The sequence below is a fragment of the Leuciscus leuciscus genome (genome assembly GCF_965113295.1).
Source record: "Leuciscus leuciscus genome assembly, chromosome: 13".
Classification (NCBI taxonomy): Eukaryota; Metazoa; Chordata; class Actinopteri; order Cypriniformes; family Leuciscidae; genus Leuciscus; species Leuciscus leuciscus.
In genome coordinates this window covers 40155267-40170664 of record NC_138737.1, presented here as the reverse complement: position 1 = coordinate 40170664, position 15398 = coordinate 40155267, and the positions used below count along the sequence as shown (strand labels likewise).

General features: G+C 38.2%; 1 protein-coding gene across 12 annotated transcripts in view; it reads right to left on the bottom strand.

Annotated features, from left to right (window-relative positions):
- cfap74 (cilia and flagella associated protein 74) overlaps nucleotides 1-14322 on the bottom strand; it is a 60070-nt gene extending 45748 nt beyond the window's left edge. For 9 of the 12 annotated variants that reach the window (XR_014211220.1, XR_014211221.1, XR_014211222.1 and 6 more), the window contains exons 1-11: nucleotides 14262-14322; nucleotides 13134-13242; nucleotides 12576-12654; nucleotides 10367-10504; nucleotides 7585-7683; nucleotides 7409-7513; nucleotides 4117-4290; nucleotides 2152-2262; nucleotides 1915-2017; nucleotides 336-493; nucleotides 73-250 (exon numbers count right to left, since the gene is read on the bottom strand). Coding sequence is in view for 7 of the 12 variants with exons in the window: in XM_082188668.1 (XP_082044794.1) it covers nucleotides 73-250; nucleotides 336-493; nucleotides 1915-2017; nucleotides 2152-2262; nucleotides 4117-4290; nucleotides 7409-7513; nucleotides 7585-7683; nucleotides 10367-10504; nucleotides 12576-12654; nucleotides 13134-13206 (1218 nt within the window). In the remaining 5 variants the exon portion in view is untranslated. Of the gene's footprint in view, nucleotides 1-72; nucleotides 251-335; nucleotides 494-1914; nucleotides 2018-2151; nucleotides 2263-4116; nucleotides 4291-7408; nucleotides 7514-7584; nucleotides 7684-10366; nucleotides 10505-12575; nucleotides 12655-13133; nucleotides 13243-14257 lie in introns of all 12 variants that reach the window. The other 3 variants (XM_082188671.1, XM_082188673.1, XM_082188672.1) reach the window with 3 other exon arrangements.
- Between the last annotated feature and the right edge of the window lie 1076 nt (nucleotides 14323-15398).

Genomic DNA, 15398 nt, shown 5'->3' with positions numbered 1-15398 from the left:
CATACAATCGTTTCATTCACTTTTTTACTGATAAACATATATAGTGAGTGTCACGCTCACTATCACTGGTACCTCTCTCCTTGTATGTGCAGATGGAGGCAGAATGTTCTGCAGGAGTTTCTCATCACGTTTTTTCTCATAGCTCAGAGTCAGCACAGGAGATTTTCTACGCCTCTCCTTCACGTTCCTTTCCGAGACCAATTTAGCCACGATCTCCATCTTCCCCACTCTCCGTTTATCTTCAAATTCCCTTCAATAAAAAAGATTAAAGATATGAAAAATAGCTGTCCTCAAGCCTTAAAGATTCACATCAAATGTTTATGGGAAATTCTCACGCATTTTTCTTCCTGAAGCGCTCCTGCACTCTCAGTCGGTGGATGTGTTCAATGCTGTTCAATCCTTTGGCCTCCAGTGACTCTTTCAAATGTTGCTCTTGCTCTCTCTGTTTCTGTTCATAGGCTTTCTGTTGTAGTTTTCTAGCACACATAGTTTCCTAAAGTACATGGAGAGAAGATCTATCAATGGCTTATGCAGACGCAAACACTCGCCCAGCAATACCTGTCCAGTGGTTCTGCGGATACACATATTAAACTGCGTTTCCATTGCCCTTCAAATTGCGCAAATTGAAATTGAGAATTGAAAATACGGCCAATGGAAACACGTATATTTCACAAAAAAGTTTTTACGTTCACATGAGGTGGTTTTTCAGGCAATTCGAAAAAGGAATATTTCGCAAAACTGGTGTACATAAAAGTCGATCATTCTTTAAAGATGATGTGGAGTGTTTGGACAGAAGATGAGATAGAGTTCTTTATTAAACTCATAAAAGATGGTATCACAGGAATACTGGATTCTAAACAACAACGAAATGCCACAATTCCTCAAGATCTTGAAGCAGAAGGAGTGAGAAACACTCATATGAGCCGCTCCAGTATAAGGGGCTTTCCTTGACATTAATGTTGTGAAAACACGTCTACGTCTCCTTCCATTAATAATAATGGCTAGTGCGGTGGCTGAGATATATGTAAACCTACTAACATCTGTTGCCATGATTTTTGGAATAAGATCGCAAGAGCAAATAAATACGTTTTACTCGCATAATGGAAACGCCGTCATTTTGCATTAGTTTTTTTATTGACATTTAGAAAATATTGCAAAACTTTGTTTCTGCAACCAAGCTCCTGTCCGCAAGGGACTATAGTTGCTGTTAGTTGTTGTGATGGATTTTTAAATTAATCAAAACTAACATTTATTTTCCTTGCAGGAATAACATTCATATGCTTTTGAACCCTAAATGTTTCCAAACACTTTGGTCAAAGTCAGTCAGTCAGTGAATCATCTCCGAATATAACAAAAGACAGATGTTTAAATATACCGATGACTTTGAGAAACAAAGTGAAGTAAATCAAGAAACTGCATCTACCTAGTACCAGAAGGGTTTGCTGGATTATATTTGCTGTAGAACCAATCATATTGTAGGAAAATTATGTAATGAATCATGTCACCTTTGCCATGCTCCTATTCTATAAAAACTGTTGTACTCTTTTTGCTGGTGGGATTCTCTCTGAAACTGGTCCGAGATCCTCCGGCCGTGATTAAAGCATATCCGAAGGCATTGTCTGGATTGTCTAGTTATTGCTGCGCACCAGGTTAGTCGAACACTAGAGACCTTATTCACAAGTGATGGTGTTCAAGAGGAACGAGGCGTCGTTCGACTCAGTGTGAGACTCTTAGGTGAGGTTAGATGCGCTCAGGTAACTATAATTCTTAGGCATTTTATGCAGTCAGAGTAGGTGCTTAAGTCAGGTGCACACATATTATGATTTATTCATACTGCACAATTCTAGTTCTCTTTTCACAGACACGTCCCAACTCCCAACTCAACTCATAACCCTTACGACTGATTGACTGTACCTGACTGGCAGCGAAACTGGCTTTAAGCGTCATCACTGCGGTCTGCCTCTTCTTCATGAGCTCATTCCTCCTCTCTTTAGCCTCAGCCTCTTTCTGTTTCATCCTACAAAACAAGAGCACTTAGAATAAGTTTTATACTATCTTCTTTTAAACACACTTTATTAGACTGGCCACTAATATGAAAGCAGAGAATTGGCTTTATACACGTTATCCAGACTGTGCATGTGCATGTCTCACCTCTGTAGAGTCTGCTTGAGGTAGACAGATGCTTTGAGACGGCCAGCAAGAGCCTGTTCCTGTTGTTTCCTGAGGACTTCTGCCTGCTCTTGTAAAACCCTGTCACGTTCACTGTCACAGGAGATTATACAAATAACACTGTAATCGGAAAAATTAAAACAAACATTTTCAAGTGGTGCTTGCACACTTACAACTCGCCGCCCTGATGCCGGGGTCTGTGGCGGTACTACAGGGTTTCTAGGCTTTTCTACAAATTGACTAGAAAACCAGAGGCCATTCTCTCTGATGGTTATAGATTAAAGACTCTTTACTTTGTTTTTTAAATAATTTTTAAGTCGATGAGCCAATTTTTACTTAAAATTGTTCTTTTGGCAAGGAAAAATAGATTCAAGATTCAACTAAATTTAAAATATGTTCAAATGTGTTGCATTGATTTAGACTGTTAAAGGTGCATGTGATTACTGAGAAACAATGCTGATAGTTGAAATCGACACCCACACAAACACCCCCCTCTTTTCATTGCTCCGCCCCCAATAGAAGACAAACTCTGTAACTCAAGCATCCAATAACAGCCAGTGCAAATATGGATGAATCAGCTGTGATTCAACAACAACATATCTTGCTTCTATGAAACATAGCAAATACCAAAGTTAACTCACGTATCGAGCAGAAAGAGAGCAAGACCTTCAGGCCTTCCTGCTCTCTACACTCTCTCCAGCGCTGGAAAGCTGTTTCAATATTAACGTGACTCCTAACACTAATCATAACCCTTCTTTATCCAATTATATTCATGTGACCATTTACTCTTTGATAATATCTCAGTCATCAGTCTTTCTGCAGATGTCCCTCTTGCTCTCTCTCCTATAACATCTCGATCGGATACTGACTGCTGATTGGCTACAAGAGTGTTCTGGTGCTCTATGGATCGGACCAATCCATTTAGTTTTTTTCTAATATTTACACAGCCAGGACTATGTGCAAAAAAAATTGTTTTCAGCACACACACACACACACACACACACACACACACACACACACACACACACACACACACACACACACACACACACACACACACACACACACACACACACACACAGAACAGACATCTAAGGGTATGTTCACACTTGTAGTTCGATTTGCTTTGTTTCGTTTACTCAGGGCAAAAAAAGAAGAAGAAACGTTTAGTCTTGGTCTGCTTAGTGTTCACACTGGCATTTTTAGCACTGAACCTAAAGGCATAGGGAAGGGATATGTCCACAACCTGATTGGTTGGCTTTTATTCTGTATATTTCAAGACAGAACTTCCCGAACGTCCACGCTGTGTGTGCATAGTCTACATTATGATGGGATTTTGACCAATTGAGAACTCGTTTAGAGCTTATAAAATGTGTAAAGGAGTCAAAACAGTGACAGGAATCCCTCTGTCACACACACACACACACACACACACACAGATCTGCAGCGAGGAGACGCGTTTCTGACACCTGTACTCAACTGTGATGAGCAACATCACGACTATGATGAGAAAAAATAACTGTCCTTTTCAGGGTCGCATCTTGTGACATCACGTCCTGTTTTTGGTCCATGTTGTGTTCATATATCAGTCGGCCGCACCAGAGATGGTTTGGAAGCGGATCGAGGCTCATCTTTTCAGCGTCTCGGTCTGTTTGTTTGGTGGCACCAGGGTTCGGATGGCAGCGGTCACACTTATTCAAATGAACCGCACTAACAGAGCAATCGTCCCAGAGCTCGTTTTAATCCAACCAAACATGCCAAGAGTGAACACACCCTAACAAATGTCCACAAAATTGTGTGTTTGGATGTTGATTTCCATTTTCAACAGCATTTCTCAGAAAGCGCTTCCTGCTCCTTAAATGGCTCAGGTTAGATGTCTTGCATACTGGAGTGGATGTGATAAAAGCGTTGTGCAATTGTGTGACACATTTCACATTCAACTCTTACATTTTGTCATGTTGTGCTTTGTGTCTGCGTTGTTTGATAACGCTCTTCTCTCGCTGGAGTCTGAGCTTCTGTTTCTTCTTGTCCTGAGATTGGACGTTCTTCTCCTCCAGCTCAAGCTCCTCACGCAGAGCCAAGAAGCGACCCAGTTCGACCTCCACCTGACACAGCTCCAGCCTGGAAATAACACAATTACACTCTACATCCCCAACAACAGCATATCAAAGGCTTTCTGTTAGGCAACCCTGGTTTGTAGATTACATCATGCTGTGTAAAACTGGATTTTTCTTGTTTGAATGAAATAAGAGAGTTTGATGAACTACAGTAAAAATACACAACTCAACACTTCATCCCCAATCCATCCAGAACAGATGCTAAGATAAAACTGCACAAAAAAAAATTTATAATGACATAAGACCAATGTTCAAAAGGATGTTTGACATTTTTTTGTTTGTCCCGCAATTCAATCAGTCGATTCTGTCCCTTTATAACAAAACTCATTTTTAAATGTTATTTTTATAGCGAAATGAAATTATCCACATCGTGAACCTTAGTTTGAGATTCACTAGTGTAGAGTGTGACCCTTTAAATACCCCTTTATGGCCATTCATGTAGTGTGTAATAAAGCTGTTTGTGAATGTAAAAGCTCTGCAAAGTTTTAAAGACCAAAGTTCACTACAAGTTATTTTCTCCTAAAAGAAATAATCGATGCTGAACTGCCTGAAACGATCAGCAATTCAAGTCTCACTTTCTGTAGGGTTGTTACAAATTTGCATAATGTGGCCTGTAGCCTTCACTGGCTGATCACCAACACCACCTTTGACCCTCAAACACTGAGCTTGGTTCGTGTTGTTCATGTCGAGAAGACGCTGTTTTCTGCTGCCAAAGCAAATCCACTTTGATGCACTTCATAAGGATGAGACTCACGCTGGAATTGACACGGTAAAAATCGTACTGTTCGTATCACTATATATCCAGTGCTGAGGAAGATCCAGAGCTGAAATTCAGTTATGCTAATGGCCGTTTCACTTCCGACACACGCTGTAAACGGTCGACCAATCACAATCTGATTTTGGGCAATCTGACCAATCAGAGCAGAGCAGCTCTCAGAAAGGAGGGGTTTAGAAAAAGCGAATCTTCGAACAAACAGACTCTGTATATGTGACCCTGGACCACAAAACCAGTCACACAAATTGAGATTTATAATATATCACATGAATAAATAAGCTTTCCATTGATGTATGGTTTGTTATGATAGGACAATATTTGGCTGAGATACAACTAACGTTTGATGACCAGCTGACCTTCACAGACCACATTTCAAAGACAGCTCGATCTTGCAGGTTTGCACTGCACAACATCAGGAAGGCACTGACGCTTGCTTACAGAACTATCACAGGCTCAGCTCCCTCCTACTTTCACTCACTCCTACGAGTCTACATCCCTACCAGACACCTACGATCGGTCAACGAGCGACGTCTCGTGGTTCCATCACAGAGAGCCACAAAATCACTTTCCAGAACATTCTCATTCACAGTTCCATGCTGGTGGAACGCTCTCCCCACCCTCATCCGGAATGCAGAATCCCTGACAACATTCAAAAGACAGCTGAAAACCCATCTCTTCCGTGAGCACTTAACCTCAAAAAAAAAAAAAATCAAAAAAAATAAACGATGTTTTTCCCTTTGAAACATCACTTATCAGGCTTATGCTACTCTGAATAATACCTGAACTTCGTATTTTGAGCACTTCTTGTGTTGTTGTTGTTTTTTGCCTCTTTATGATGACTCGCTTAAATTAGTCCTAATTTGTAAGTCGCTTTGGATAAAAGCGTCTGCTAAATGACTAAATGTAAATGTAAATGTAAACTATTGCAAATCTGGAATCTGAGGGTGCAAAAAAATCGAAACATTGAGAAAATCTCCTTTAAAGTTGTTCATTTATGTTCGCGATTTTCTGCATTCACTCACAAAAATATATTTTTTATATATTTACGGTAGGAAATGTACAACATATCTTCATGGAACATGATCTTTACTTAATATCCTAATGATTTTTGGCATAAAAGAAAAAAAATTATGTTTGACCCATACAATGTATTGTTGGCTATTGCCACAGATATACCCGTGTAACATGTGACTGTTTTGTGATCCAGGGTCACATATTATGAGAAAATTTAAATGTTTTTTGACCTTGGATGCATGTAAACCTATTGTGGACCTCCAAAACAAAACAAGGAGCATTTAAAATAGCATAATAAAAAGGCGCTTTAACAGAATTTTTAAACAGTTTAGAAATTACAGAATAAACAGGTGAATTTCCTCCATTGCTTTTTTCATTGATGAGCAAAACAACCACTATATTTCCAGAAGTTTAAAGCCGTTTAAGTTTAAAGTTTAAATATCACAATAAAAACAAATATCAAGACAAGTGTCATGATACCCGTCTTGTGTTCCCCTCGTCTTGTGTGGACTTTTGTCATTTCCTGTCCAGTGCCATGTTTTGTAGTCCTTTGTAGTTTTTCTTGTTTATTAGTCTTCCCAGGTGTTTCTGATTAGCCACGCCCCCTTGTTATCTTGTTAAGCTTGTTTGCCCGTGTATTTAACGTGGAGATTTGCATGTCAATCTCTTTTGCGCGTGAGGGCGTGGTCACATTAAAACTAATGAGGAAGTGTTTGAGAAACTGGACATCTTGTTGGTTTTATACAGATTACTTAAACAGAGAATATTTGTTTTCATTTTGAATCCGATCATTTAAAAGTACACACTTAAATGTTTATAAAGATATATGGCTCATAAATTTGTGACGAGTATTTGCTGAGTTTTGTTTCAGTTTATAGACGTGCTCAAGAAAAAAAAAAAGTTCACCGAGACGAAGAGGCAGAAAGCACACCCTGTTTATTTTCTTTGATTGTAAGTGGACACATAAAAAAGTAGACATATCACAGATTCTTTTTTCATATTTCTTTTTTCTGTATGACCATAAATGACAGTCATTTAAGTTTATTGTGCTACTATGTGAAGAAAATCCAGCAAAACGCGCCGGCGCGTTTGCCGACCCCAGAGGGTTAAACCCTGTGTCTTGTTCAGTCTTTGTAAGTTCTTGATGTTGTATATTGGTTGTCCTGTTCCCTAGTCTAATAAAACACTACTGTTGCACGTGGATCCTGCTTCCTCCTATGTTTCGACCGCATCGTTAGAACAAGAATGCAAGTTACAGTATCAAAATAGGGAGAATAAATCCACTAAAATCAACAGGTATTAAGTGTGAGATTACTGTAGATCTGAAACTCACTCATGCTCTTTGAGGATCATGGCTAAATGATCCCCCAGATCCTCCTCCACCAGCAGCTCGGCACACACACGCTTGTGTTGAGCTCGGAGCCGGAGCACCGCCACGCTGCACAGAAGGAAGCAGAGTTAGACACTTCTCTTCTTCAGGGGACTTCGTTCGCAATAAAAGTGTTTTACCTGTTCTCAGCTTGTTTCTCTCTTTCAATATCCAGCTCGATCTGCTCTCTGTTCTCCTCCAGCTCAGTCACATGGAGGTGAAATGCTTTTAGTTCCTCCCTTGAAGAAAGTACATTTTGTACAAACTCAGAGTCACAAATACATTTTTGTGTTATTCAGAAGCTAAAAATATTCATTTAACAAGTCACTGAAAATGTTGTATTTTGTAACAAGAAAATAACAGATTTCCCATTATAGGGAATGCTGAGATTAATGATTAAACTGTGAAGATCCCTTATAGGGGCCGGTTCACACCGCGCCGACAGACGGCAACACACACTTCATCTGGGTTTGTCGGATCAGTGTGTCTCCTGTCGGAGTCTGACGGAGCTTGTTTTCGCAGATTGAACACGCTGAAACAGAGTTAGATTGTCTGAGTGACGTAATCTGGTGACTGTCGGCGTGGAATGAATTTAGGTCACCATTTAAACTAGTCAACACACTCACAAGAGGGCAAAATCATGTCGCATCATACCTGACTGAATGAAAATGCATGTTTATAGTCTTTTTTATAATTGAGATTAGGGCTTTATGCTTAATTTGATATTTAGCTCATTTGATTTTGCACAGCCCAATTTATGATTTCAAAATCTCATGAATCTCATGACGACTTATGAAACTAGGTTGAAAAAAATCCACAATTGTTTTATAATAAGCACTGTTTTTTTTTTTTTTGATTGTCTTGTTTTTAAAGGACAATATCCAAACATACAGTACAGGCCAAAAGTTTGGAAACATTATTATTTTTAATGTTTTTGAAAGAAGTTTCTTCTGCTCATCAAGCCTGCATTTATTTGATCAAAAATACAGATTTTTTTTTAAATATTGTGATATATTATTACAATTTAAAATAACTGGTTTTCAATTCATTTACTTTAAATGATCATTTATTTCTGTGATGCAAAGCTGAATTTTCCGGATCATTACTCCAGTCTATCACATGATCCTTTAGAAATCATTCTAATATGATGATTCATTATCAAAGTTGGAAACAGTTCTGCTGCTTAATATTTTTTAATAACCTGTGATACCTTTTTAGGATACTTTGATGAATAAAATGTTTTAAAAATAGAAATCTTATGTAACAACAATATACACTACTGGTCAGTCATTTGGAGTCAGTAATTTTTTTCTTTCTTTTTTTAAAATAAATCCATACTTTTATTCAGCAAGGATGTGTTAAATTGATTAAAAAAAAGTGATAGTAAAGATGATTTATATTATTAGAAAATATTTTTTTATTTTGAATAAATGCAGTTCTTTTTAACCTTTTATTCATCAAATATATTAGGCAGCAGAACTGTGTCCAACACTCATAATAAATCAGAATATTAGAATGATTTCTAAAGGATCATGTGATAGACTGGAGTAATGATGCTGAAAATTCAGCTTTGCATCACAGAAATAAATTATAATTTAAAGTATAATAAATTTACATTTTATGCATTTGGCAGACACTTTTATCCAAAGCGACTTACATTGCATTATCCTATACATTTATACACAGGTATGTGCAATCCCCTGGGGTCGAACCCACAACCTTGCGTTGTTAACGCAATGCTCTTACCACTGAGCTACAGGAAAGCTTAACTGAAAAGGAAATAGAAAATTGGGAAATAGGAAATTGAAAACCAATTATTTTAAATTGTAATAATATATCACAATATTACATTTTTTTTTATAATTTTTTGATCAAATAAATGCAGGCTTGATGAGCAGAAGAAACTTCTTTCAAAAACATTAATGTGTCCAAACTTTTGGCCTGTAATACTTAAAACAATATATATAAAAAATACAGATAATATATTTTGAGTTAAATCTAATTTTCTCACCCCATGAGTGATTTTTTTTTTCTTTTCAGTGAATTTTGTGCTTAAAACAAATAAATAAAAAAAGTATTTCCCAGTGGAGTAAAAAAAAAAAAAATTACTTTTACCTTAAAACCTATTATCTTAAAAATGTTGCTATACATTTAGTGAATATATCTTCTTTTTTCAGATGTTTAGATAGGTCTTGACTTAAAATACTGTCCATATTTGCATTGTGCTTCCTTCCTTACAGCACTACTAAGAGAATCAGTAGGACCACTTCAGCATAGGTGCAGAATCCCTGTGCATGTGCTGTCGTCAGTCACATGACTGGCAAACTGTTGAGATTAGACATAATTAATGTGTTGTGTGTTCGCACACCATATCAGATCTGCACCAGTCACATGCAGTCAGCACTTCTGATGTGTGTGAGCTGTTTGCATCCCTGTTTTTGAAAAGAAAATCTCCTTCTCATTACTGTAATACATCACTAAAATCAGCAAAGTACAGCAAACACTACCATGAAGTGCACTTACAATTGTATTTTTAAGGTAATGAGAATGAGATCTTTTTTCATTACAGTAATAAGAATTTGGTGAAGGATTTACAATTTCATTCTTTATACAAAAACGAATTACTGATTGGTTTATTTTTGTTTTGGGTGAAATATGACCCCAACATTTCATTCAGTTTTTCTGAGATTTTCCTAAACGCTTGTCCATGGAGAAGGCCTGTGTCTCCAGCTCAGTCCACCTACAGCTCCTGACAGCTTTCCTATGGCATGTGCTCACACCATGATGTACATCAGAAAACACAGTGGGAGGCAGAGATTCACAGAGTCGAAAAACCTTCCCACCCTGAGAGGCTGAGGCAGATTTATCAGTGAACTGTAATGAGAAGGGCCATGTTATTACAGTGAACGAGGATATACAGACCTGGCTTGTAGCAAATTCAGTTTCTTCTGCTGGTAAAAGGAGTCCAGTTGGGCCAGAGACTTTTTAAGCTTGAACATTCGTTTCATGTCGATGTATTGCTTCTCCCCGCCTGTGTCATCTTCACCATCACTCATTTCCCTTAGAGAAGGTAGACAAGAGCCAGAAATACAAACATCTGAACTGTAGTGCATCTAATAAAAGTGAGCTTTTTTCTGAACAAAATAAATTATTTTATATAGCAAAGATGCTTTAAATTGAATGGAAATAGCATTAATGGGTCCTATTATGCTTTTTTCCATGTTCATCTTTCTTATATATTATAATATCGAAGCTTCCCCGGGCGCCGCCATTGGCTAGCGGACCCCCACCTGCTGTTAGCATCCCATTGACTCCCATTCATTTTGGCGTCACTTTGACAGCGAATAACTTTACATCTGAGGCGTTTAAAGACTCCATTTGTCCATTATTTATTTCTAAAGAAACACGAAAATGTATAAAAGGCTCCATTACCTTGTATCTTACGTTATGGCCCCGTAGAAGCAGTTTTTGTAAAAATAGGCTAACGATTGCGTCATAACCACACGACTCTCTGTCGCACAGTAGAGAGATTACCGTATGGACAGGAGGAGAAGCTCACGGGCAATCGGGGGGACGTGGAGGCAAAATGAGAAAATAATTTATCAGAATACTTAGCAAAAGTTTCTCCTGCTCCTAGCTCATGGACACCTCCTACTCACACTCTCCGTCTCTGCAAGTTTCAGAAGGGAATGATTCAGATTTCTCTCGGCACAGCTACTAGAAGACAGACGGGTCGCTCACGTCACATCTACGTCGTCAAGCTCAGTTTGAGTCTGCGCAGTACGCTCAGCCATCAGGAAGAAGAGCTTCAGTACGCTCAGCCATCAGGAAGAAGAGCTTCTAATTGACTTCACTTTGTCTCCATTGAATCCAATGGGGTCGCTGTGTCCAGTTTATATACTGTCTATGGTATGTTCACAGTGAGCTTCATTACACGCGGGATTGAAATGGTGACTACAAAGAAATATCTAATGTTAATTTTGGTCATGGCTTGTCTTGAAAAACGAAGACAATGTGCCGGTGGTCGTAAGAGAATCACTGCAGGACTGAGAGTCAAACCTTCTGATACTCATCAGAGGTCAAATCTGATCGCAACGCTCATTAATCGGCTGTCGGTGAACACGTCAAACTAGCGATCACAGACTTTTTAGCCAAGGAAGCGGAAGCGCTTCACCAATCACAACACACTGCTCCAGCCGACCAATCAGAGCACAGTGTGCTTTTCAGAAGGAGGGGCTTCATAGAGACAGGAACTAAACAGAGCGTTACTGACAGACTTGGGTGCTTCCCAATATCAATCCTCGTCTCCTCACTCCTCCGTCCTCCCTCCTGTGACCCGGGAACTGATCGAGCTCAGCCATCTTGAAGCACATCTCAATTCTCTAATTGAGTTAATTATCTTATTAGTTCTCCATCTTAGGGGCTGTTTACACGACACCGCTTTCAACTAAAAACGTAAAACTTTTGAAAACGGGTTTCAAAGTGCAGGTGTAAACAACAAAACCGTGAATCTCTGAAGACGATGGCGTCATGCGTACTGTACATGTTCAGTCTATAGTGTTTCATCTAATGGCCTGACACCAGAATACAGCGTGTTTAGCCGTTTACGCGGATCCGTGTGAATGAGGATCGTTTTGACAATGGCTTTGTCTGGTTTCGTCTATTTTATGTGGATGCTTTTGCCTGTTCCTACATTTCTCCTGTGTGGATTTATTCCTGAACTCTCCCTCATCGTGAGCTCCGGTTAGCAGTCACCCGTGACACGTGTTCAGTCCAGTATTGACCCAGCACTGGGTTACCTGTGGGCTCTTCTAAACCCAGCCATTTAGAGTGAAGGGTCTCACACAACACTGTAAACTCTGCTTATATATATCTTCTCTGAAACATTAGTTATATACATGATATTAACCTGAAATTGCAATTATTCACTTGTTCAATTATTGTCATCTTTGTGGTGAAAAGTAACTTGTGATTAAATGTTTTTAAGAATCAATATTAATCATATTAATATAAAAGTAAAAAAAAGAAATATTTTTTTTACAATTCATTCTTTTAACCATTCATGTATGTCTCCACATCTATGAAAAACATGAAGAGAAAGAAAATAATGAACATGAATTTTAACACCTACCACTCAGAGCTGTCAAACCCTGTGGACCAATCAGGGAAGTCCTCCTCAAACATGAACATGTCATCCAGAGTGCCTTCCTCTAAAGAAATATAACATGAGGCATCAAATACATTAAACATCTGAGTTATTATAATACTAGTAATAATCAAGACCGTGAACAAATATTATACATTTAGCCACTCTTTCACCATTAAAACTAAAGCGTTCATCTTCTGTGAACAGTAAGCTCCGCCTCCTTTGATTTGATTGGCTATCGCAATCATTTTGACATTGACGAGCGCTGTTAGACCACTGAGGCAGAGCATATGAATATAACTTTTAAAACTTGTGGTCATCCTAACATCAGACAGAGAGGAGTGTGACGGAGTGGAGAAGAGCAGCATAGAGAATATCACATATCCCTGCAAATTATGGCCCTGCTAGGAATAACTTGTGGTGGTCTTAATGTGTGTGTGTGTGTGTGTGTGTGTGTGTGTGTGTGTGTGTGTGTGTGTGTGTGTGTGTGTGTGTGTGTGTGTGTGTGTGTGTGTGTGTGTGTGTGCGTGTGTGTGTCTTTACCTTCTGTGCGTGTGCCAATACTATGAGGCTCATGTTCAGTTGCAGGTGTTGAGAGATCAGCACTGTTCGCCATATCCTCGTCTCCACGTGACCTGCAGGAGTAAACCAGCTAACAAGAACATCTTCTAAGAATGTTTTGCTAACCTTCCATTAAAGGGATAGTTCACCCAAAAATGAAAATTCTGTCATCATTCAGTCACTCTTAATGTTGTTCCAAACTGTTACAACCCTGGCTCTAGGGATGCAACATAAAGGACACAAAAACAGTCGGCCAATCAAAATAAAGTTTATTTAATATTAAAAGAAAAAGGGGACTGAGAGAGAGAGAGAGAGAGAGAGAGAGAGAGAGAGTTAAAGTGGCTTCCTTCAGGTGACACCATTAACCAGTTGATTGCAGGTGAGCTATACAGGGAAACTGTAATGAAACACAGATTAGAACACTCCCACATAACACAAAACTAACGTTATATTAATTTCTTTCTTGTGCTGAACACAAAAGAAGATATTTTGAAGGATGTTGGTAACCAAACCAAACTAAAATAAAAATACTATGGAAGAATTTCAGAAATTTCAGTTTTGGGTGAACTGCCCCTTAAGTTCATGGGAACGTTTCAGAATATTTAAAGAACATTCAAAGAACATTCAAAAGTATAAAGTATAACATAAAAAAAAATATATAAAAATAAATAAATAAATAAAATATTAATAAATAAAAACATTAGATGAACGTCCAGCTAAAACATTTTAGGAAAAACGTATAATATATATATAACGTTATATATTATATATATAGCCTATGTGCTTATGTTTTAAGAACATTATTAAAGACCCGATAACGTCCAAAAGAACGTTCTATAAACATTACTGAAAAAAACGTTTGTTCATAACTTTGAGAGAACCTTGCCAGAATGTTCTCTGTTAACCGGGAATAATAATCAATCGCCATTTACAGATCAGAAATATCAAAACAGGCTGTATTAGTATTGTTTAAAAGCAGCCTAACGATCTCGATTGTTTGTCTGGCAATACTCGCTGTCTTATAATAAAGTATTAGATCAAAAGGGAACGTATAAAAGGAAACGCCTAAAAAGCTATTCGTATGACAGCATTTGTATATTTATTACCTACTTTTTCCTGTCAACTTCTGGAGTCGCAGCAGCTTCTGTTGGTGTGCTTCCATGGCAACAGATTCGCGAGGTACATTGGGAAATGTAGTGGCTGTAATGCCTGTGTTGTGTTGTGTTGTGTTGTGTTGTGTTGTGTTGTGTTGTGTTGTGTTGTGTTGTGTTGTGTTGTGTTGTGTTGTGTTGTGTTGTGTTGTGTTGTCCGATTCACACATTAAATACCTTTACAGTTTTCTCCAGTTGCTAACACACTAAACTGACACGCACAGCACAGTTATTTACACTGACACACAGAGAGCAAAACCTCTTCTCAAGTCTCTTAAAGTCTAAACACATTTTCTGCTTTACACACATTTTGCAATTCAAAATGGCACTTTTTAAACACACTGAACACGGTTCTCTACATAAGACACAACAATCTGACATAAAGTCACATGATTGCCTTTTCAAAACACTGCCATTCAAAATGACACTCCATGAGCTGATTGGCCAGTACATGACACAACACCTCAATGGTTCATTGTTAACACTTCAATCTTTTTCAGTTTACTGGTTTTTGTGAGCATATTTTTGTTCAGTCCAGTGTAAATATATCTGCTGTGCACATGTTGCACTGACTTGTTTGGTGAAAAATAAAAAAATAAATGTTTCAAGAGCATGTGTGTGTCTCTGCAAATATTTCTGTGCATGTGAACAATCTGAAGAATTTTCTACAATTTGAACTATTTTAGTATTATGGCAAAGCATACTGAAGATGAGAGTGCTTTTCATTACGCCCAGCAGTGTTGGTGAGACACAACTCTGGTAATATGAATGAAGTGTGTGCCATTTTGTGCAAAAGAATGATTATGTTAATGCTATATGTAGTTTTGGTTGCAGTGCTTCATTCTGCAGGATATATGTGGTATTCAGCAGTTTGGGTGTGTGGTTTTATGAATTGTGTTCAGTATTTTGATAAAGCCTAGTTTGCAAAATTGTGTGTTAGCAATTGGAAAAAACTGTAAAGAGTCAAAGAGCTGTTTCCTTAAAGTCTCCACGAAATCAAAATGGACAATTCTTGTTTTTTTTAAGAATATTGCAGCATTTATTCAAAATCATAATTAGAAATCTTCTCTTCTCTGATGACGTGTTTACCGGTGCG